Source organism: Heterodontus francisci, unplaced genomic scaffold, assembly GCF_036365525.1.
Source record: "Heterodontus francisci isolate sHetFra1 unplaced genomic scaffold, sHetFra1.hap1 HAP1_SCAFFOLD_791, whole genome shotgun sequence".
NCBI classification, from domain to species: Eukaryota; Metazoa; Chordata; class Chondrichthyes; order Heterodontiformes; family Heterodontidae; genus Heterodontus; species Heterodontus francisci.
The window spans coordinates 391,226-414,903 of NW_027140416.1; the positions used below are offsets into that span (position 1 = coordinate 391,226).

Sequence of the window (23,678 nt, forward strand, 5' to 3'; positions counted from 1 at the left end):
TCTCCCCGGTAGTGAGGGTGTTGGGTTGTGTTACTCTGTGATCCCTCTCCTCAGTAGTGAGGGTGTTGGGTTGTGTTACTCTGTGATCCCTCTCCTCAGTAGTGAGGGTGTTGGGTTGTGTTACTCTGTGATCCCTCTCCCCGGTAGTGAGGGTGTTGGGTTGTGTTAATCTGTGATCCCTCTCCCCGGTAGTGAGGGTGTTGGGTTGTGTTACTCTGAGATCCCTCTCCCCGGTAGTGAGGGTGTTGGGTTGTGTTGCTCTGTGATCCCTCTCCTCAGTAGTGAGGGTGTTGGGTTGTGTTACTCTGAGATCCCTCTCCCCGGTACTTAGGGTTTTGGGTTGTGTTACTCTGAGATCCCTCTCCCCAGTAGTGAGGGTGTAGGGTTGTGTTACAAGGGATCCCTCTCCCCAGTAGGGAGGATGTTGGGTTGTTTTACTCTGGGATCCCTCTCCCCAGTAGGGAGGGTGTTGGGATGTATCACTCTGGGATCCCTCTCCCCAGTAGGGAGGATGTTGGGTTGTGTTACTCTGGGATCCCTCTCCCCAGTAGGGAGGATGTTGGGTTGTGTTACTCTGGGATCCCTCTCCCCAGTAGGGAGGATGTTGGGTTGTTTTACTCTGGGATCCCTCTCCCCAGTAGGGAGGATGTTGGGTTGTGTTACTCTGGGATCCCTCTCCCCAGTAGGGAGGATGTTGGGTTGTTTTACTCTGGGATCCCTCTCCCCAGTAGGGAGGATGTTGGGTTGTTTTACTCTGGGATCCCTCTCCCCAGGAGGGAGGATGTTGGGTTGTTTTACTCTGGGATCCCTCTCCCCAGTAGGGAGGATGTTGGGTTGTGTTACTCTGGGATCCCTCTCCCCAGTAGGGAGGGTGTTGGGATGTGTTACTCTGGGATCCCTCTCCCCTATACTGAGGGTGTTGGGATGTGTTACTCTGGGATCCCTCTCCCCAGTAGGGAGGGTGTTGGGATGTGTTACTCTGGGATCCCTCTCCCCTATACTGAGGGTGTTGGGATGTGTTACTCTGGGATCCCTCTCCCCAGTAGGGAGGATGTTGGGTTGATTTACTCTGGGATCCCTCTCCCCAGTAGGGAGGGTGTTGGGATGTGTTACTCTGGGATCCCTCTCCCCAGTCGGGAGGGTGTTGGGATGTGTTACTCTGGGATCCCTCTCCCCAGTAGGGAGGGTGTTGGGATGTGTTACTCTGGGATCCCTCTCCCCAGTAGGGAGGGTGTTGGGTTGTGTTACTCTGGGATCCCTCTCCCCAGTAGTGAGGGTGTTGGGTTGTGTTACTCTGAGATCCCTCTCCCCGGTAGTGAGGGTGTTGGGTTGTGTTACTCTGTGATCCCTCTCCCCGGTAGTGAGGGTGTTGGGTTGTGTTACTCTGTGATCCCTCTCCTCAGTAGTGAGGGTGTTGGGTTGTGTTACTCTGGGATCCCTCTCCCCAGTAGGGAGGGTGTTGGGTTGTGTTACTCTGGGATCCCTCTCCCCAGTAGTGAGGGTGTTGGGTTGTGTTACTCTGAGATCCCTCTCCCCGGTAGTGAGGGTGTTGGGTTGTGTTACTCTGTGATCCCTCTCCCCGGTAGTGAGGGTGTTGGGTTGTGTTACTCTGTGATCCCTCTCCTCAGTAGTGAGGGTGTTGGGTTGTGTTACTCTGAGATCCCTCTCCCCGGTAGTGAGGGTGTTGGGTTGTGTTACTCTGGGATCCCTCTCCTCAGTAGTGAGGGTGTTGGGTTGTGTTACTCTGTGATCCCTCTCCCCGGTAGTGAGGGTGTTGGGTTGTGTTACTCTGTGATCCCTCTCCCCGGTAGTGAGGGTGTTGGGTTGTGTTACTCTGAGATCCCTCTCCCCGGTAGTGAGGGTGTTGGGTTGTGTTACTCTGAGATCCCTCTCCCCGGTAGTGAGGGTGTTGGGTTGTGTTACTCTGTGATCCCTCTCCTCAGTAGTGAGGGTGTTGGGTTGTGTTACTCTGTGATCCCTCTCCTCAGTAGTGAGGGTGTTGGGTTGTGTTACTCTGTGATCCCTCTCCCCGGTAGTGAGGGTGTTGGGTTGTGTTACTCTGTGATCCCTCTCCTCAGTAGTGAGGGTGTTGGGTTGTGTTACTCTGTGATCCCTCTCCCCGGTAGTGAGGGTGTTGGGTTGTGTTACTCTGTGATCCCTCTCCTCAGTAGTGAGGGTGTTGGGTTGTGTTACTCTGAGATCCCTCTCCCCGGTAGTGAGGGTGTTGGGTTGTGTTACTCTGTGATCCCTCTCCCCGGTAGTGAGGGTGTTGGGTTGTGTTACTCTGTGATCCCTCTCCTCAGTAGTGAGGGTGTTGGGTTGTGTTACTCTGTGATCCCTCCCCCCGGTAGTGAGGGTGTTGGGTTGTGTTAATCTGTGATCCCTCTCCCCGGTAGTGAGGGTGTTGGGTTGTGTTACTCTGAGATCCCTCTCCCCGGTAGTGAGGGTGTTGGGTTGTGTTACTCTGTGATCCCTCTCCTCAGTAGTGAGGGTGTTGGGTTGTGTTACTCTGAGATCCCTCTCCCCGGTACTTAGGGTTTTGGGTTGTGTTACTCTGAGATCCCTCTCCCCAGTAGTGAGGGTGTAGGGTTGTGTTCCAAGGGATCCCTCTCCCCAGTAGGGAGGATGTTGGGTTGTTTTACTCTGGGATCCCTCTCCCCAGTAGGGAGGGTGTTGGGATGTATCACTCTGGGATCCCTCTCCCCAGTAGGGAGGATGTTGGGTTGTGTTACTCTGGGATCCCTCTCCCCAGTAGGGAGGATGTTGGGTTGTGTTACTCTGGGATCCCTCTCCCCAGTAGGGAGGATGTTGGGTTGTTTTACTCTGGGATCCCTCTCCCCAGTCGGGAGGATGTTGGGTTGTGTTACTCTGGGATCCCTCTCCCCAGTAGGGAGGATGTTGGGTTGTTTTACTCTGGGATCCCTCTCCCCAGTAGGGAGGATGTTGGGTTGTTTTACTCTGGGTTCTCTCTCCCCAGGAGGGAGGATGTTGGGTTGTTTTACTCTGGGATCCCTCTCCCCAGTAGGGAGGATGTTGGGTTGTGTTACTCTGGGATCCCTCTCCCCAGTAGGGAGGGTGTTGGGATGTGTTACTCTGGGATCCCTCTCCCCTCCACTGAGGGTGTTGGGATGTGTTACTCTGGGATCCCTCTCCCCAGTAGGGAGGGTGTTGGGTTGTGTTACTCTGGGATCCCTCTCGCCAGTAGTGAGGGTGTTGGGATGTGTTACTCTGGGATCCCTCTCCCCAGTAGGGAGGGTGTTGGGTTGTGTTACTCTGGGATCCCTCTCCCCAGTAGTGAGGGTGTTGGGATGTGTTACTCTGGGATCCCTCTCCGTGGTAGTGAGGGTGTCGGGTTGTGTCACTCTGGGATCCCTCTCTGCGGTCGTGAGGCTGTATAGATGTGTGACACTGGGATCCCTCTCCGTGGTAGTGAGGGTGTCGGGTTGTGTCACTCTGGGATCCCTCTCTGCGGTCGTGAGGCTGTATAGATGTGTGACACTGGGATCCCTCTCCCCAGTAGGGAGGGTGTCGGGTTGTGTTACTCTGGGATCCCTCTCCCCAGTAGGGAGGGTGTTGGGTTGTGTTACTCTGGGATCCCTCTCCGTGGTAGTGAGGGTGTCGGGTTGTGTCACTCTGGGATCCCTCTCCGCGGTAGTGAGGGTGTCGGGTTGTGTCATTCTGTGATCCCTCTCCCAGGTAGTGAGGATGTAGGGTTGTGTCACTCTGGGATCCCTCTCCGCGGTAGTGAGGGTTTTGGGTTGTGTCACTCTGGGATCCCTCTCCGTGGTAGTGAGGGTGTCGGGTTGTGTCACTCTGGGATCCCTCTCTGCGGTCGTGAGGCTGTATAGATGTGTGACACTGGGATCCCTCTCCGCGGTAGTGAGGGTTTTGGGTTGTGTGACACTGGGATCCCTCTCCCCAGTAGGGAGGATGTTGGGTTGTTTTACTCTGGGATCCCTCTCCCCAGTAGGGAGGGTGTTGGGTTGTGTCACTCTGGGATCCCTCTCCCCAGTAGGGAGGGTGTTGGGTTGTGTCACTCTGGGATCCCTCTCCCCAGTAGGGAGGGTGTTGGGTTGTGTCACTCTGGGATCCCTCTCCGCGGTAGTGAGGGTTTTGGGTTGTGTGACACTGGGATCCCTCTCCCCAGTAGGGAGGATGTTGGGTTGTTTTACTCTGGGATCCCTCTCCCCAGTAGGGAGGGTGTTGGGTTGTGTCACTCTGGGATCCCTCTCCCCAGTAGGGAGGGTGTTGGGTTGTGTCACTCTGGGATCCCTCTCCCCAGTAGGGAGGGTGTTGGGTTGTGTCACTCTGGGATCCCTCTCCCCAGTAGGGAGGGTGTCGGGTTGTGTCACTCTGGGATCCCTCTCTGCGGTAGTGAGGCTGTTGGGATGTTTTCTGATGTGAACACAGCTGTTTTCTCCTCCAGGGAAGTCTATACAAGATGAACCCAGACCCTCATCTCCAATGTTCAAGGGCATTGTTGCACTCGGTTGGAGCTCCCTTGGTGAGACACAGCCACTCTCATTACCAGAGGCCTCAGCGATCGAACTTCTGCTATCTCTGCGTGACCACACACACGACCCTCAGTGGCGGAGATGCTGCTGTCTACAAGTAGATGCCCTCCTTGTAACTGATCTGGAGTGGGCAGCCTTGCCCGGCCGCAGGGAGTTGCACCCACCTGTGTAGAGGTGATAAAATGGCCACCACAGCGCGCTGTTTGGGATGTAGGTCATGAGGGACGCAGTGTAACCTCGGTAAAACCCTCGCAGGCCGTCCAGTCGGAAGATCTGCACCATCACGTCCTTGGTCTGTCCCATCAGCAGACGCCGCCTGGCCGGGCCAGAGGCTGCCCCGCCGGGAGGCTCCTTGAAGCGGCCCATGTCTTGGCCCTGCACCATGAGGTGCTGCGAGACAATATCGATGGGCACGGTTATGCTCTGCGCCACCAGGGAGGCCGAGCTGCCAGCGATCAGCGACTTCACCGTGTTGCTGTTGCTGTACTGGGCCACGTACTTGCGGGTCAGCTCGTAGGTGGTGACGTAGCACTGCCCGGAGATCAGGGTGAAGGTGTTGACCAGGAACCCACGGTACAGCCCGGATATGCCCTCCGCCCGCAGGATCTTGGCGAAGGCATCAAAGGTGCCGCTGTACAAACTCTTGCCCTTCTGGACCTGCAGTCGGGTGCGGATCAAGGTGAAAGGGTAGACACTCACCCGAATGGCCATTGTCATAAACACGCCAAACATATAAAACTTGCGTTTGTCCAGGTCCTCCCACTCGATGATCCGAATCTTCCTCTTGTCCTCCATGAGTACCACGGGACTGCTCGCCCTCGGAAAGGGGACCTGGACAAACCGAAACATAAATCTCTCAACTCTCTTTGTCCGCAGCCATCCACGGGCAGTCCAGTTGCAGCCGGACTCATGACAGGGCATGCCGAGACCCTCAGGGAGTAACCAACTCATCACTTCAGAGGACGACCACTCCCCACCAGTACTGTACCCCAGTGTTATACAGTGACAGACCTGTCCCACCTGTACTGTACCTCAGTGTTATACAGTGACAGACCTGTCCCCACCAGTACTGTACCCCAGTGTTATACAGTGACAGACCTGTCCCCACCAGTACTGTACCCCAGTGTTATACACTGACAGACCTGTCCCCACCAGTACTGTACCCCAGTGTTATACACTGACAGACCTGTCCCCACCAGTACTGTACCCCAGTGTTATACAGTGACAGACCTGTCCCCACCAGTACTGTACCCCAGTGTTATACAGTGACAGACCTGTCCCCACCAGTACTGTACCCCAGTGTTATACACTGACAGACCTGTCCCCACCAGTACTGTACCCCAGTGTTATACACTGACAGACCTGTCCCCACCAGTACTGTACCCCAGTGTTATACAGTGACAGACCTGTCCCCACCAGTACTGTACCCCAGTGTTATACACTGACAGACCTGTCCCACCAGTACTGTACCCCAGTGTTATACACTGACAGACCTGTCCCCACCAGTACTGTACCCCAGTGTTATACACTGACAGACCTGTCCCACCAGTACTGTACCCCAGTGTTATACACTGACAGACCTGTCCCCACCAGTACTGTACCCCAGTGTTATACACTGACAGACCTGTCCCCACCAGTACTGTACCCCAGTGTTATACACTGACAGACCTGTCCCCACCAGTACTGTACCCCAGTGTTATACACTGACAGACCTGTCCCCACCAGTACTGTACCCCAGTGTTATACAGTGACAGACCTGTCCCCACCAGTACTGTACCCCAGTGTTATACGATGACAGACCTGTCCCCACCAGTACTGTACCCCAGTGTTATTCGATGACAGACCTGCCCCCACCAGTACTGTACCCCAGTGTTATACACTGACAGACCTCTCCCCACCAGTACTGTACCAGTGTTATACAGTGACAGACCTGTCCCCACCAGTACTGTACCCCAGTGTTATACAGTGACAGACCTGTACCCACCAGTACTGTACCCCAGTGTTATACAGTGACAGACCTGTACCCACCAGTACTGTACCCCAGTGTTATACGATGACAGACCTGTCCCCACCAGTACAGTACCCCAGTGTTATACGATGACAGACCTGTCCCCACCAGTACTGTACCCCAATGTTATTCGATGACAGACCTGCCCCCACCAGTACTGTACCCCAGTGTGAACACTGACAGACCTGTCCCCACCAGTACTGTACCAGTGTTATACAGTGACAGACCTGTCCCCACCAGTACTGTACCCCAGTGTTATACAGTGACAGACCTGTACCCACCAGTACTGTACCCCAGTGTTATACAGTGACAGACCTGCACCCACCAGTACTGTACCCCAGTGTTATACGATGACAGACCTGTCCCCACCAGTACTGTACCCCAGTGTTGTACGATGACAGACCTGTCCCCACCAGTACTGTACCCCAGTGTTATACACTGACAGACCTGACCCCACCAGTACAGTACCCCAGTGTTATATACTGACAGACCTGACCCCACCAGTACTGTACCCCAGTGTTATACACTGACAGACCTGACCCCACCAGTACTGTACCCCAGTGTTATACACAGACAGACCTGTCCTCACCAGTACTGTACCCCAGTGTTATACAGTGACAGACCGGTCCCCACCAGTGCTGTACCCCAGTGTTATACAGTGACAGACCTGTCCCCACCAGTACTGTACCCCAGTGTTAAACACTGACAGACCTGTCCCCACCAGTACTGTACCCCAGTGTTATACACTGACAGACCTGTCCCCACCAGTACTCTACCCCAGTGTAACACAGTGACAGACCTGTCCCCACCAGTACTGTACCCCAGTGTTATACAGTGACAGACCGGTCTCCACCAGTACTGTACCCCAGTGTTACACAGTGACAGACCTGTCTCCACCAGTACTGTACCCCAGTGCTATACGCTGACAGACCTGTCTCCACCAGTACTGTACCCCAGTGTTATACGCTGACAGACCTGTCTCCACCAGTACTGTACCCCAGTGTTATATACTGACAGACCTGACCCCACCAGTACTGTACCCCAGTGTTATACAGTGACAGACCTGTACCCACCAGTACTGTACCCCAGTGTTATACAGTGACAGACCTGTCCCCACCAGTACTGTACCCCAGTGTTATACAGTGACAGACCTGCACCCACCAGTACTGTACCCCAATGTTATACGCTGACAGACCTGTCTCCACCAGTACTGTACCCCAGTGTTATATACTGACAGACCTGACCCCACCAGTACGGTACCCCAGTGTTATACAGTGACAGACCTGTACCCACCAGTACTGTACCCCAGTGTTATACACTGACAGACCTGTCCCCACCAGTACTGTACCAGTGTTATACAGTGACAGACCTGTCCCCACCAGTACTGTACCCCAGTGCTATACGCTGACAGACCTGTCTCCACCAGTACTGTACCCCAGTGTTATACACTGACAGACCTGTCCCCACCAGTACTGTACCCCAGTGTTAGACACTGACAGACCTGTCCCCACCAGTACTGTACCCCAGTGTTATACACTGACAGACCTGTCCCCACCAGTACTGTACCCCAGTGTTATACACTGACAGACCTGTCCCCACCAGTACTGTACCCCAGTGTTATATACTGACAGACCTGACCCCACCAGTACTGTACCCCAGTGTTATACACTGACAGACCTGTCCCCACCAGTACTGTACCCCAGTGTTATACACTGACAGACCTGTCCCCACCAGTACTGTACCCCAGTGTTATACACTGACAGACCTGTCCCCACCAGTACTGTACCCCAGTGTTATATACTGACAGACCTGACCCCACCAGTACTGTACCCCAGTGTTATACACTGACAGACCTGTCCCCACCAGTACTGTACCCCAGTGTTATACACTGACAGACCTGTCCCCACCAGTACTGTACCCCAGTGTTATATACTGACAGACCTGACCCCACCAGTACTGTACCCCAGTGTTACATACTGACAGACCTGACCCCACCAGTACTGTACCCCAGTGTTATACACTGACAGACCTGTCCCCACCAGTACTGTACCCCAGTGTTATACAGTGACAGACCTGACCCCACCAGTACTGTACCCCAGTGTTATACGCTGACAGACCTGACCCCACCAGTACTGTACCCCAGTGTTATACGCTGACAGACCTGTCTCCACCAGTACTGTACCCCAGTGTTATATGCTGACAGACCTGACCCCACCAGTACTGTACCCCAGTGTTATACAGTGACAGACCTGTACCCACCAGTACTGTACCCCAGTGTTATACAGTGACAGACCTGACCCCACCAGTACTGTACCCCAGTGTTATACACTGACAGACCTGTCCCCACCAGTACTGTACCCCAGTGTTATACAGTGACAGACCTGACCCCACCAGTACTGTACCCCAGTGTTACACAGTGACAGACCTGTCTCCACCAGTACTGTACCCCAGTGTTATACGCTGACAGACCTGTCTCCACCAGTACTGTACCCCAGTGTTATACGCTGACAGACCTGTCTCCACCAGTACTGTACCCCAGTGTTATATGCTGACAGACCTGACCCCACCAGTACTGTACCCCAGTGTTATACAGTGACAGACCTGTACCCACCAGTACTGTACCCCAGTGTTATACAGTGACAGACCTGTCCCCACCAGTACTGTACCCCAGTGTTATACAGTGACAGATCTGTACCCACCAGTACTGTACCCCAGTGTTATACGCTGACAGACCTGTCTCCACCAGTACTGTACCCCAGTGTTATATACTGACAGACCTGACCCCACCAGTACTGTACCCCAGTGTTATACAGTGACAGACCTGTACCCACCAGTACTGTACCCCAGTGTTATACACTGACAGACCTGTCCCCACCAGTACTGTACCAGTGTTATACAGTGACAGACCTGTCCCCACCAGTACTGTACCCCAGTGTTATACACTGACAGACCTGTCCCCACCAGTACTGTACCCCAGTGTTATACACTGACAGACCTGTCCCCACCAGTTCTGCACCCCAGTGTTATACAGTGACAGACCTGTCCCCACCAGTACTGTACCCCAGTGTTGTACGATGACAGACCTGTCCCCACCAGTACTGTACCCCAGTGTTATACGATGACAGACCTGTCCCCACCAGTACTGTACCCCAGTGTTATACACTGACAGACCTGTCCCCACCAGTACTGTACCAGTGTTATACAGTGACAGACCTGTCCCCACCAGTACTGTACCCCAGTGTTATATACTGACAGACCTGACCCCACCAGTACTGTACCCCAGTGTTATACACTGACAGACCTGTCCCCACCAGTACTGTACCCCAGTGTTATACACTGACAGACCTGACCCCACCAGTACTGTACCCCAGTGTTATACACTGACAGACCTGACCCCACCAGTACTGTACCCCAGTGTTATACACTGACAGACCCGTCCCCACCAGTACTGTACCCCAGTGTTATACACAGACAGACCTGTCCTCACCAGTACTGTACCCCAGTGTTATACAGTGACAGACCGGTTCCCACCAGTGCTGTACCCCAGTGTTATACAGTGACAGACCTGTCCCCACCAGTACTGTACCCCAGTGTTAAACACTGACAGACCTGTCCCCACCAGTACTGTACCCCAGTGTTATACACTGACAGACCTGTCCCCACCAGTACTCTACCCCAGTGTAACACAGTGACAGACCTGTCCCCACCAGTACTGTACCCCAGTGTTATACAGTGACAGACCGGTCTCCACCAGTACTGTACCCCAGTGTTACACAGTGACAGACCTGTCTCCACCAGTACTGTACCCCAGTGCTATACGCTGACAGACCTGTCTCCACCAGTACTGTACCCCAGTGTTATACGCTGACAGACCTGTCTCCACCAGTACTGTACCCTAGTGTTATATACTGACAGACCTGACCCCACCAGTACTGTACCCCAGTGTTATACAGTGACAGACCTGTACCCACCAGTACTGTACCCCAGTGTTATACACTGACAGACCTGTCCCCACCAGTACTGTACCCCAGTGTTATACAGTGACAGACCTGCACCCACCAGTACTGTACCCCAGTGTTATACGCTGACAGACCTGTCTCCACCAGTACTGTACCCCAGTGTTATATACTGACAGACCTGACCCCACCAGTACTGTACCCCAGTGTTATACAGTGACAGACCTGTACCCACCAGTACTGTACCCCAGTGTTATCCACTGACAGACCTGTCCCCACCAGTACTGTACCAGTGTTATACAGTGACAGACCTGTCCCCACCAGTACTGTACCCCAGTGTTATACACTGACAGACCTGTCCCCACCAGTACTGTACCCCAGTGTTATACAGTGACAGACCTGTCCCCACCAGTACTGTACCCCAGTGTTATACGATGACAGACCTGTCCCCACCAGTACTGTACCCCAGTGTTATTCGATGACAGACCTGCCCCCACCAGTACTGTACCCCAGTGTTATACACTGACAGACCTGTCCCCACCAGTACTGTACCAGTGTTATACAGTGACAGACCTGTCCCCACCAGTACTGTACCCCAGTGTTATACAGTGACAGACCTGTACCCACCAGTACTGTACCCCAGTGTTATACAGTGACAGACCTGTACCCACCAGTACTGTACCCCAGTGTTATACGATGACAGACCTGTCCCCACCAGTACTGTACCCCAGTGTTGTACGATGACAGACCTGTCCCCACCAGTACTGTACCCCAGTGTTATACACTGACAGACCTGACCCCACCAGTACTGTACCCCAGTGTTATATACTGACAGACCTGACCCCACCAGTACTGTACCCCAGTGTTATACACTGACAGACCTGACCCCACCAGTACTGTACCCCAGTGTTATACACTGACAGACCTGACCCCTCCAGTACTGTACCCCAGTGTTATATACTGACAGACCTGACCCCACCAGTACTGTACCCCAGTGTTATACACTGACAGACCTGTCCCCACCAGTACTGTACCCCAGTGTTATACACTGACAGACCTGACCCCACCAGTACTGTACCCCAGTGTTATACACTGACAGACCTGACCCCACCAGTACTGTACCCCAGTGTTATACACTGACAGACCTGGCCCCACCAGTACTGTACCCCAGTGTTATATACTGACAGACCTGACCCCACAAGTAATGTACCCCAGTGTTATACACTGACAGACCTGTCCCCACCAGTACTGTACCCCAGTGTTATACACTGACAGACCTGACCCCACCAGTACTGTACCCCAGTGTTATATACTGACAGAGCTGACCCCACCAGTACTGTACCCCAGTGTTATACACTGACACACCTGACCCCACCAGTACTGTACCCCAGTGTTATACACTGACAGACCTGACCCCACCAGTACTGTACCCCAGTGTTATACACTGACAGACCTGACCCCACCAGTACTGTACCCCAGTGTTATATACTGACAGACCTGACCCCACCAGTACTGTACCCCAGTGTTATACACTGACAGACCTGTCCCCATCAGTACTGTACCCCAGTGTTATACACTGACAGACCTGACCCCACCAGTACTGTACCCCAGTGTTATATACTGACAGACCTGACCGGACCAGTACTGTACCACTGTGTTATACACTGACAGACCTGTCCCCACCAGTACTGTACCCCAGTGTTATATACTGACAGACCTGACCCCCAGTGTTATATACTGACAGACCTGACCCCACCAGTACTGTACCCCAGTGTTATACACTGACAGACCTGTCCCCACCAGTACTGTACCCCAGTGTTATACAGTGACAGACCTGACCCCACCAGTACTGTACCCCAGTGTTACACAGTGACAGACCAGTTTCCACCAGTACTGTACCCCAGTGTTATACGCTGACAGACCTGTCTCCACCAGTACTGTACCCCAGTGTTATACGCTGACAGACCTGTCTCCACCAGTACTGTACCCCAGTGTTATATGCTGACAGACCTGACCCCACCAGTACTGTACCCCAGTGTTATACAGTGACAGACCTGTACCCACCAGTACTGTACCCCAGTGTTATACACTGTCAGACCTGTCCCCACCAGTACTGTACCAGTGTTATACAGTGACAGACCTGTCCCCACCAGTACTGTACCCCAGTGTTATACACTGACAGACCTGTCCCCACCAGTACTGTACCCCAGTGTTATACACTGACAGACCTGTCCCCACCAGTTCTGCACCCCAGTGTTATACAGTGACAGACCTGTCCCCACCAGTACTGTACCCCAGTGTTGTACGATGACAGACCTGTCCCCACCAGTTCTGTACCCCAGTGTTATACGATGACAGACCTGTCCCCACCAGTACTGTACCCCAGTGTTATACACTGACAGACCTGTCCCCACCAGTACTGTACCAGTGTTATACAGTGACAGACCTGTCCCCACCAGTACTGTACCCCAGTGTTATACAGTGACAGACCTGTACCCACCAGTACTGTACCCCAGTGTTATACAGTGACAGACCTGTACCCACCAGTACTGTACCCCAGTGTTATACACTGACAGACCTGTCCCCACCAGTACTGTACCCCAGTGTTATACGATGACAGACCTGTCCCCACCAGTACTGTACCCCAGTGTTATACGATGACAGACCTGTCCCCACCAGTACTGTACCCCAGTGTTATACAGTGACAGACCAGTTCCCACCAGTACTGTACCCCAGTGTTATACAGTGACAGACCTGTCCCCACCAGTACTGTACCCCAGTGTTATACAGTGACAGACCTGTACCCACCAGTACTGTACCCCAGTGTTATACACAGACAGACCTGTCCTCACCAGTACTGTACCCCAGTGTTATACAGTGACAGACCGGTCCCCACCAGAGCTGTACCCCAGTGTTATACAGTGACAGACCTGTCCCCACCAGTACTGTACCCCAGTGTTATACACTGACAGACCTGTCCCCACCAGTACTGCACCCCAGTGCAATACAGCGACAGACCTGTCCCCACCAGTACTGTACCCCAGTGTTATACACTGACAGACCTGTCCCCACCAGTACTGCACCCCAGTGCTATACAGCGACCGACCTGTCCCCACCAGTACTGTACCCCAGTGTTATATACTGACAGACCTGTCCCCACCAGTACTGTACCACAGTGTTATATACTGACAGACCTGTCCCCACCAGTACTGTACCCCAGTGTTATATACTGACAGACCTGTCCCCACCAGTACTGTACCCCAGTGTTATATACTGACAGACCTGTCCCCACCAGTACTGTACCCCAGTGTTATATACTGACAGACCTGTCCCCACCAGTACTGTACCCCAGTGTTATACAGTGACAGACCTGTCCCCAGCAGTACTGTACCCCAGTGTTATATACTGACAGACCCGTCCCCACCAGTACTGTACCCCAGTGTTATACAGTGACAGACCTGTCCCCCACCAGTACTGTACCCCAGTGTTATATACTGACAGACCTGTTCCCACCAGTACTGTACCCCAGTGTTATACAGTGACAGACCTGTCCTCACCAGTACTGTACCCCAGTGATATATACTGACAGTCCTGACCCCACCAGGACTGTACCCCAGTGTTATACACTGACAGACCTGTCCCCACCAGTACTGTACCCCAGTGTTATACAGTGACAGACCTGTCCCCACCAGTACTGTACCAGTGTTATACAGTGACAGACCTGTCCCCACCAGTACTGTACCCCAGTGTTATACACTGACAGACCTGTCCCCACCAGTACTGCACCCCAGTGCTATACAGCGACCGACCTGTCCCCACCAGTACTGTACCCCAGTGTTATATACTGACAGACCTGTCCCCACCAGTACTGTACCACAGTGTTATATACTGACAGACCTGTCCCCACCAGTACTGTACCCCAGTGTTATATACTGACAGACCTGTCCCCACCAGTACTGTACCCCAGTGTTATATACTGACAGACCTGTCCCCACCAGTACTGTACCCCAGTGTTATACACTGACAGACCTGTCCCCACCAGTACTGTACCCCAGTGTTATACACTGACAGACCTGTCCCCACCAGTACTGTACCCCAGTGTTATATACTGACAGACCTGTCCCCACCAGTACTGTACCCCAGTGTTATACAGTGACAGACCTGTCCCCAGCAGTACTGTACCCCAGTGTTATATACTGACAGACCCGTCCCCACCAGTACTGTACCCCAGTGTTATACAGTGACAGACCTGTCCCCCACCAGTACTGTACCCCAGTGTTATATACTGACAGACCTGTTCCCACCAGTACTGTACCCCAGTGTTATACAGTGACAGACCTGACCCCACCAGTACTGTACCCCAGTGATATATACTGACAGTCCTGACCCCACCAGGACTGTACCCCAGTGTTATACACTGACAGACCTGTCCCCACCAGTACTGTACCCCAGTGTTATACAGTGACAGACCTGTCCCCACCAGTACTGTACCAGTGTTATACAGTGACAGACCTGTCCCCACCAGTACTGTACCCCAGTGTTATACACTGACAGACCTGTCCCCACCAGTACTGCACCCCAGTGCTATACAGCGACCGACCTGTCCCCACCAGTACTGTACCCCAGTGTTATATACTGACAGACCTGTCCCCACCAGTACTGTACCACAGTGTTATATACTGACAGACCTGTCCCCACCAGTACTGTACCCCAGTGTTATATACTGACAGACCTGTCCCCACCAGTACTGTACCCCAGTGTTATATACTGACAGACCTGTCCCCACCAGTACTGTACCCCAGTGTTATACATTGACAGACCGGTCCCCACCAGTACTGTACCCCAGTGTTATATACTGACAGACCTGTCCCCACCAGTACTGTACCCCAGTGTTATACACTGACAGACCTGTCCCCACCAGTACTGTACCCCAGTGTTATACACTGACAGACCTGTCCCCACCAGTACTGTACCCCAGTGTTATACACTGACAGACCTGTCCCCACCAGGACTGTACCACAGTGTTATACACTGACAGACCTGTCCCCACCAGTACTGTACCCCAGTGTTATACACTGACAGACCTGTCCCCACCAGTACTGTACCCCAGTGTTATACACTGACAGACCTGTCCCCACCAGTACTGTACCCCAGTGTTATACACTGACAGACCTGTCCCCACCAGTACTGTACCCCAGTGTTATACACTGACAGACCTGTCCCCACCAGTACTGTACCCCAGTGTTATACACTGACAGACCTGTCCCCACCAGTACTGTACCCCAGTGTTATACACTGACAGACCTGTCCCCACCAGTACTGTACCCCAGTGTTATATACTGACAGACCTGTCCCCACCAGTACTGTACCCCAGTGTTATACATTGACAGACCGGTCCCCACCAGTACTGTACCCCAGTGTTATATACTGACAGACCTGTCCCCACCAGTACTGTACCCCAGTGTTATACACTGACAGACCTGTCCCCACTAGTACTGTACCCCAGTGTTATACACTGACAGACCTGTCCCCACCAGTACTGTACCCCAGTGTTATACACTGACAGACCTGTCCCCACCAGTACTGTACCCCAGTGTTATACACTGACAGACCTGTCCCCACCAGTACTGTACCCCAGTGTTATATACTGACAGACCTGTCCCCACCAGTACTGTACCCCAGTGTTATACACTGACAGACCTGTCCCCACCAGTACTGTACCCCAGTGTTATACACTGACAGACCTGTCCCCACCAGTACTGTACCCCAGTGTTATACATTGACAGACCGGTCCCCACCAGTACTGTACCCCAGTGTTATATACTGACAGACCTGTCCCCACCAGTACTGTACCCCAGTGTTATACACTGACAGACCTGTCCCCACCAGTACTGTACCCCAGTGTTATACACTGACAGACCTGTCCCCACCAGTACTGTACCACAGTGTTATACACTGACAGACCTGTCCCCACCAGGACTGTACCACAGTGTTATACACTGACAGACCTGTCCCCACCAGTACTGTACCCCAGTGTTATACACTGACAGACATGTCCCCCACCAGTACTGTACCCCAGTGTTATACACTGACAGACCTGTCCCCACCAGTACTGTACCCCAGTGTTATACTCTGACAGACCTGTCCCCACCAGTACTGTACCCCAGTGTTATACACTGACAGACATGTCCCCCACCAGTACTGTACCCCAGTGTTATACACTGACAGACATGTCCCCCACCAGTACTGTACCCCAGTGTTATACACTGACAGACATGTCCCCCACCAGTACTGTACCCCAGTGTTATACACTGACAGACATGTCCCCCACCAGTACTGTACCCCAGTGTTATACACTGACAGACATGTCCCCCACCAGTACTGTACCCCAGTGTTATACACTGACAGACATGTCCCCCACCAGTACTGTACCCCAGTGTTATACACTGACAGACATGTCCCCCACCAGTACTGTACCACAGTGTTATACACTGACAGACCTGTCCCCACCAGTACTGTACCCCAGTGTTATACACTGACAGACATGTCCCCCACCAGTACTGTACCACAGTGTTATACACTGACAGACCTGTCCCCCTGCTCCGGGCGTGCGGATTCTTCGGGAAGTCAGGTGATTTTGGCCGACATCCTCCTCCTCCAATCAGCAGCGCTTTTGCCTGGCGCCGCCAATGATTAGCCTCTCAGGCGGCCCCGCCCCCTTGCGTATGCGGAAGCGGAAGCGCTCGGACGTTGGGGAGAATTGCAGAGGGAGGGAGGAGGAGATGAAGATTTGGAGTTGTCATTGTCAAGCTCCCCCCCTTTCCACCTCTTGACCCCAAACCCCAGTCCAAAGGGGGCAACTGAGCAGGGCTGGGGGTTTGATCAATGGGCTGGACTCCCACTTGACTGGTGCATTACAACTCATCCAACCCCCAGACTCTCCCTCATTACTCCCTCTATTTCCCCCCTCATGCTGTCTAACAAAAACCACATGTGTCCTCTTTGCTCTGTCCCGCTTCCCCCATGGCACTGCTTGCTCTCTTTGCATCGCAGTGACTGTTTGCCAGTCGCTGTATTTGCCCGGTTGTGTCTGCATGTCGAGGCTTGGGCATCCCCAGTCAGCAATAGAGAAAAACATTGCATTTATATAGCACCTTTCAAGTCCTCATGGAAAGGCATTTGCAGCCTTGTCGCTGTAACACGGCTGCCAGTTTGCACACAGCGGGCGGAATCTGATACAGCTGTCTGAGACTGGTGTGCTGGCATGTTGGCCGGAGGGGGGGGGGGGGCGGTGGGGTGCGGTTGGGGACAGAGAATCGTATCGAGCCCTCCGCCCACCGTGACGTCGGTTACGGATTTTGTCAGCAGCGGGAAAGCACCAAGGCGGCACTGAGGCCCCGACGCGCCAGGAAGCTGTTTTAAATTGCTCAGCGGCTTTTTAAAAAAAAAATAAAATGCGTTTAAATCTAATTGTTCTCGATTTCGTGACTGGCTGTCGATTTCGGCGTCACCGAGGCGAGACACTTCGATACCGCAATAGGGAGGCAGTCCTGAACATTGCTGCACCGGGGAAAAGTGGGGTTCAGAGGCCATTGTCGGACGGTGTTGCTGTGGGCTCGGGAAGGAGTCTGGGGTCTTGGGGCTCTGCACGGGGTTTCGGGGGCTGCACACCCGTTCCACAGGGCTCGGTGTTGGGTCCCTTGCCGTTTGTGGTATATATTGATGATTTGGACATAAATGTGGGAGGCTTGATTGGGAAATTTGCTGATGACAGAAGAATTGGCTGTGTAGTTGATCGTGAAGAGGATAGCTGTAGATTCCAGAATGATATCAATGGTTTGGTTGAGTGGGCGGAAAGGTAGCAAATGGAATTCAATCCGGAGAAGGGTGAGGTAATGCATTTGGGGAGCGCAAATAAAGTGAGGGAATACACAATAAACAGGAGGGTATTGAGAGGGGTAGAAGAAGTGAGAGACATTGGAGTACATGTCCACAGGTCCCTGAAGGTGGCAGGACAGGTAGATAGAGTGGTGAAGAAAGCATATGGAATGCTTTCCTTTATTGGCCGAGGTATAAAATACAAAAGCAGGGATGTAATGCTGGAACTGTATAAAATGCTGGTTAGGCCACAGCTGGAGTATTGTGTACAGTTCTGGTCACCACATTACAGGAAGGACAGAATTGCTCTGGAGAGTATAGAGGCGATGAACAAGAATGTTGCCAGGGATTGAAAGTTGCAGCTACGAGGAAAGATTGGATAGGCTAGGGTTGTTTTCCTTAGAACGGAGGAGGCTGAGGGGTGACTTAATAGAGGTGTACTAAATTATGAGGGGCCTAGATAGAGTAGACAGGAAGGACCTGTTTCCCCTGGCGGAGAGGTCAATTACCAGGGGGAACAGATTTAAGGTGATTGGTGGAAGGATTAGAGGGGACATGAGGAAAAACTTTTTCACCCAGAGGGCGGTGGGAGTCTGGAATTCACTGACAGGATCAGTGGTGGAGGCAGAACCCGTCATCCTGCACCTGAAGTGCTGTAACTGGCAAGGCTGTGGACCAGGTGCTGGAAGGTGGGATTGGATTGGGCGGCTCGTTTTATCGGCCGACCCGGACATGATGGGCTGAATGGCCTCCTTCTGTGCCGTAACATTCCTATAGCAGCGCGGTTTGGGGTCTCGGCTGCAATGCAAGGGGTCTCGGGGGGCTCTGAAAGGGTTCAGTGTGGGTTTGTACCTCCAAATGTATGAGCGCCGTTGTCAGGGAAGGTTAGGCTCGACAGGGAGGACGTCACCCGACTTCTGCGCCCGGCTGCAGGACAATTTGCAAACTCAGGGATCTGGGATTCACCCTATGCCAGTGGCACTGAACCTCTCCGCAGATGGATCTTTCCAGGGGTCCACCGGGGATGTGTGTGGGGTCTCCCAGGTGGCACCCTCCCACTGCAACAAGGAGGTGACCAATGCCCTGTTCAAGAAGGCTGTCGACTATGTGCGTGACTGGACTGACCCTGACAGTCAGGCCGAGAGGGCCATCGGATGCAGAGCCATCGCTGGATTCCCCAAGTTGCATGGTGTTATTGACTGCACGCACGTGGCCATCAAGGCTCCCACGGACCAGCCAGTCGCCTTCAACAACAGGAAGAGCTTCCATTCAATGACCATTCTGTGACCACCGGAGGTGTTTCCTGCAGGTGTGTGCCCACTTCCCGGGAAGCAGCCATGATGCCCACGTACCCCGACAGTCCGACAGACTTTCAGGCCTCCCGCTCACCTTCGGAGATGAATTCTCATGGACAAGGGCTACTGACGCCTGTGAGGAACCTCGCACTGCAGCAGAGGAGAAGTGCACCACTTGCCACCGCTCCACCCGAGCGACCATCGGGCAGCCGAGGGTGAGATCCCGCTGCCTGAATCGATCCGGTGAATGCACAACTTATATCCGACATCCATGAGCCCCAAGCGTCTCTGGGTGGTTTTCTTCATCCATTTTCGAGTACTCCTACGCAGTGTGATACCTGGGCTGGGGGGTTCCCCGGCTGTCTTGAGGGTTTTCTGCACTGGTGCAGGACTCTCCTCGGGCGTCGCAGCCGCCGGGGGCCGGGCTCACGGGCGGAGGGGCTGAGGAGCCACGGTCCACACTCGGAGTGGAACCCTGAGGGGAAGCTGTGGAGGTAGCAGCCTCTTCCCCTCCCTTTCAAGGCTCACTTGACCAGAGAAGGGCGAGGTGTGGAAGAGGTCTCCAGGCGCCTCGTCCTTCTCTCACCTTGCCACCGCTGCGTTGAACCCGTGGCCAAGGCGATGACGTGCGCAGGTCATGGAACATCTATGGGATCTGGCTCTCCATGAGGGTCTCCGACCTCTCTCGATGGAGGAAGCCATGCGCTCACACACCTGAGACATGGCAGCTCTGATGGCATGTTTGTTTCATCTGAGAGCAAGGCATCAGCTCCGACAGTGCAGCACGAGCAGCACTGGGTGTGTCTGCCCTGATGGTTGAGATCCACTCTCTGCAGTGGAGCTGGAACCCACTGACCCTGAGCTGGGAGTGCGACAGTGCTGAAGCTAAGCTGATGAAGATAAACCGATCGGTTGGATCAGAATGAACATCACTTGTGGGGGTCGGGGGTCGGGAGCAGACGGCGGGAGGTCATTTGCGTTCAATCAAGTGCCAAGTGAGCAGATGGTTTACAAAGTGGCATGAAAGGATGTGTCGGGGGGGATAATCAAACAGAGCGAGGCTTTGACACAATGGTCTCCAGGGTGAGATGTGTAACAGGTACACATTTAAGGTTAAGTTTGGCGAGCGAGGTTGATGACATTGGGCACAAGCTTCCTATATGTGCTGAAAGTGTGTAGAGATTCAGCGGGGGGTGGATTATCACCATCCGGGACGAGATAGGTTGGGTCGGGTGTCAAGTAAGAATAGTATAAATAGAATGTAGGGGGTCCCAGTATTAATGAAGGTGCATTTGGCTGTATGTGGGTACCCCACTAGCCAAAGGGGATCTGGCAAAAGCAGACCTGTCAACATCATTAGCACAGCGTGTAACAGCGTATGTACTTGACAAACAGGGCACCGAATGAAAGCAAGATTTGAATTGAACACCTCCGGTAGGTTTCCCCGTGGCCTGGTCCAGGTCCTGGGAGTGTAGAAATTTCACACTGTCTACTCTCAGTGCAAGGTCCTCACAGGAGCTTTCTCAGTTCACTCTGTCAAGCATTTCCCGACAGAGCCCTGGTTGGCAGAGAGCTTCGAGAGATGTTCAGACTCTGACAAACAGACACCAGCGGGAAGGTGGGTGCCACAAATGTTTCGACCTTTACATCAGACAAGGACGGCAGTGACCAACCAGGGCAGTGCCATTGGGCTGTGGTGGGATTGCAAGGGGGAGGGTCAGAGTGGGAGATATGTGCACTGAAGGGTGTTGTAAAACATTTCATCCCCTGTTACTGTAACATAGTCTATCCTGTTACTGTAACGCAGTCCATCCCCTGTTATTGGAACCCAGTCCATCCCGTTACTGTAACCCAGTCCATCCCGTTACTGTAAACCAGTCTATCCTGTTATTGTAACCCAGTCTATCCTGTTATTGTAACACAGTCTATCCTGTTACTGTAACCCAGTCCATCCCGTTACTGTAACCCAGTCTATCCTGTTATTGTAACCCAGTCTATCCTGTTATTGTAACACAGTCTATCCTGTTCCTGTAACCCAGTCCATCCCGTTACTGTAACCCAGTCTATCCTGTTATTGTAACCCAGTCTATCCTGTTACTGTAACCCAGTCTATCCCGTTACTGTAACACAGTCTATCCCGTTACTGTACCCCAGTCTATCCTGTTATTGTAACCCAGTCTATCCTGTTATTGTAACCCAGTCCATCCCGTTACTGTAACACAGTCTATCCTGTTATTGTAACCCAGTCCATCCCGTTACTGTAACCCAGTCTATCCTGTTATTGTAACCCAGTCTATCCTGTTATTGTAACACAGTCTATCCTGTTATTGTAACACAGTCTATCCTGTTACTGTAACCCAGTCTATCCGGTTACTGTAACCCAGTCTATCCTGTTATTGTAACCCAGTCCATCCCGTTACTGTAACCCAGTCTATCCTGTTATTGTAACCCAGTCTATCCTGTTACTGTACCCCAGTCTATCCTGTTTCTGTAACCCAGTCTATCCCGTTACTGTAACACAATCTATCCCGTTATTGTAACACAGTCTATCCCGTTATTGTAACCCAGTCCATCCCGTTACTGTAACCCAGTCTATCCTGTTATTGTAACACAGTCTATCCCGTTATTGTAACCCAGTCTATCCTGTTATTGTAACCCAGTCCATCCTGTTATTGAAACACAGTCTATCCTGTTATTGTAACACAGTCTATCCTGTTACTGTAACCCAGTCCATCCTGTTATTGTAACACAGTCTATCCTGTTACTGTAACCCAGTCCATCCTGTTCCTGTGACCCAGTCTATCCTGTTATTGTAACACAGTCTATCCTGTTATTGTAACACAGTCTATCCTGTTCCTGTAACCCAGTCTATCCTGTTACTGTACCCCAGTCTATCCTGTTATTGTAACACAGTCTATCCTGTTATTGTAACACAGTCTATCCTGTTACTGTAACCCAGTCTATCCTGTTATTGTAACCCAGTCCATCCTGCTCCTGTAACCCAGTCCATCCCGTTACTGTAACCCAGTCTATCCTGTTACTGTAACCCAGTCCATCCTGTTATTGTAACACAGTCTATCCTGTTATTGTAACACAGTCCATCCTGTTATTGTAACACAGTCTATCCTGTTATTGTAACACAGTCTAACCTGTTATTGTAACACAGTCCATCCTGTTATTGTAACCCAGTCCATCCTGTTATTGTAACCCAGTCCATCCTGTTATTGTAACCCAGTCCATCCCGTTACTGTAACACAGTCCATCCTGTTATTGTAACCCAGTCTATCCTGTTATTGTAACCCAGTCCATCCTGTTCCTGTAACGCAGTCCATCCCGTTACTGTAACCCAGTCTATCCTGTTATTGTAACCCAGTCCATCCTGTTATTGTAACACAGTCTATCCTGTTATTGTAACACAGTCCAACCTGTTATTGTAACACAGTCCATCCTGTTATTGTAACACAGTCTATCCTGTTATTGTAACACAGTCCATCCTGTTATTGTAACCCAGTCCATCCCGTTACTGTAACCCAGTCTATCCTGTTATTGTAACCCAGTCCATCCTGTTATTGTAACACAGTCTATCCTGTTATTGTAACACAGTCCAACCTGTTATTGTAACACAGTCCATCCTGTTATTGTAAACCAGTCCATCCTGTTATTGTAACCCAGTCCATCCTGTTATTGTAACACAGTCCATCCCGTTATTGTAACCCAGCCCATCCCGTTACTGTAACCCAGTCTATCCCGTTATTGTAACCCAGTCCATCCCGTTACTGTAACCCAGTCTATCCTGTTATTGTAACACAGTCCATCCCCTTTTCTTGTAACTGGTCCATTCACTGTTCCTGTAACTCTGTCAGTCCTGTGTTAAGAGGAAGATTGTGACCTGTTCTGAATCGTGACATTGAAATGGGGGAATCAGCTGACTGATTGGGATTGTGTTCCAGTCCTGAACAATCAATGAAGCTTCTATTAAATTATGTTTACATTTTAACTCAAACCATCAAGTGAAGTTTGCACTTTC

At 52.3% G+C, this 23,678-nt stretch overlaps 1 protein-coding gene across 1 annotated transcript in view; it reads right to left on the reverse strand.

The window, feature by feature from the left end:
- Positions 1–17,128, reverse strand: part of LOC137359647 (solute carrier family 25 member 44-like) — a 142,067-nt gene extending 124,939 nt beyond the window's left edge. Inside the window, exons 1-2 of the mRNA XM_068025453.1 lie at positions 17,068–17,128; positions 4,679–5,345 (exon numbers count right to left, since the gene is read on the reverse strand). Coding sequence (XP_067881554.1) covers positions 4,679–5,309 — 631 coding nt within the window. The 5' untranslated portion in view covers positions 5,310–5,345; positions 17,068–17,128. The remainder of the gene's footprint in view (positions 1–4,678; positions 5,346–17,067) is intronic.
- Positions 17,129–23,678: the final 6,550 nt, after the last annotated feature.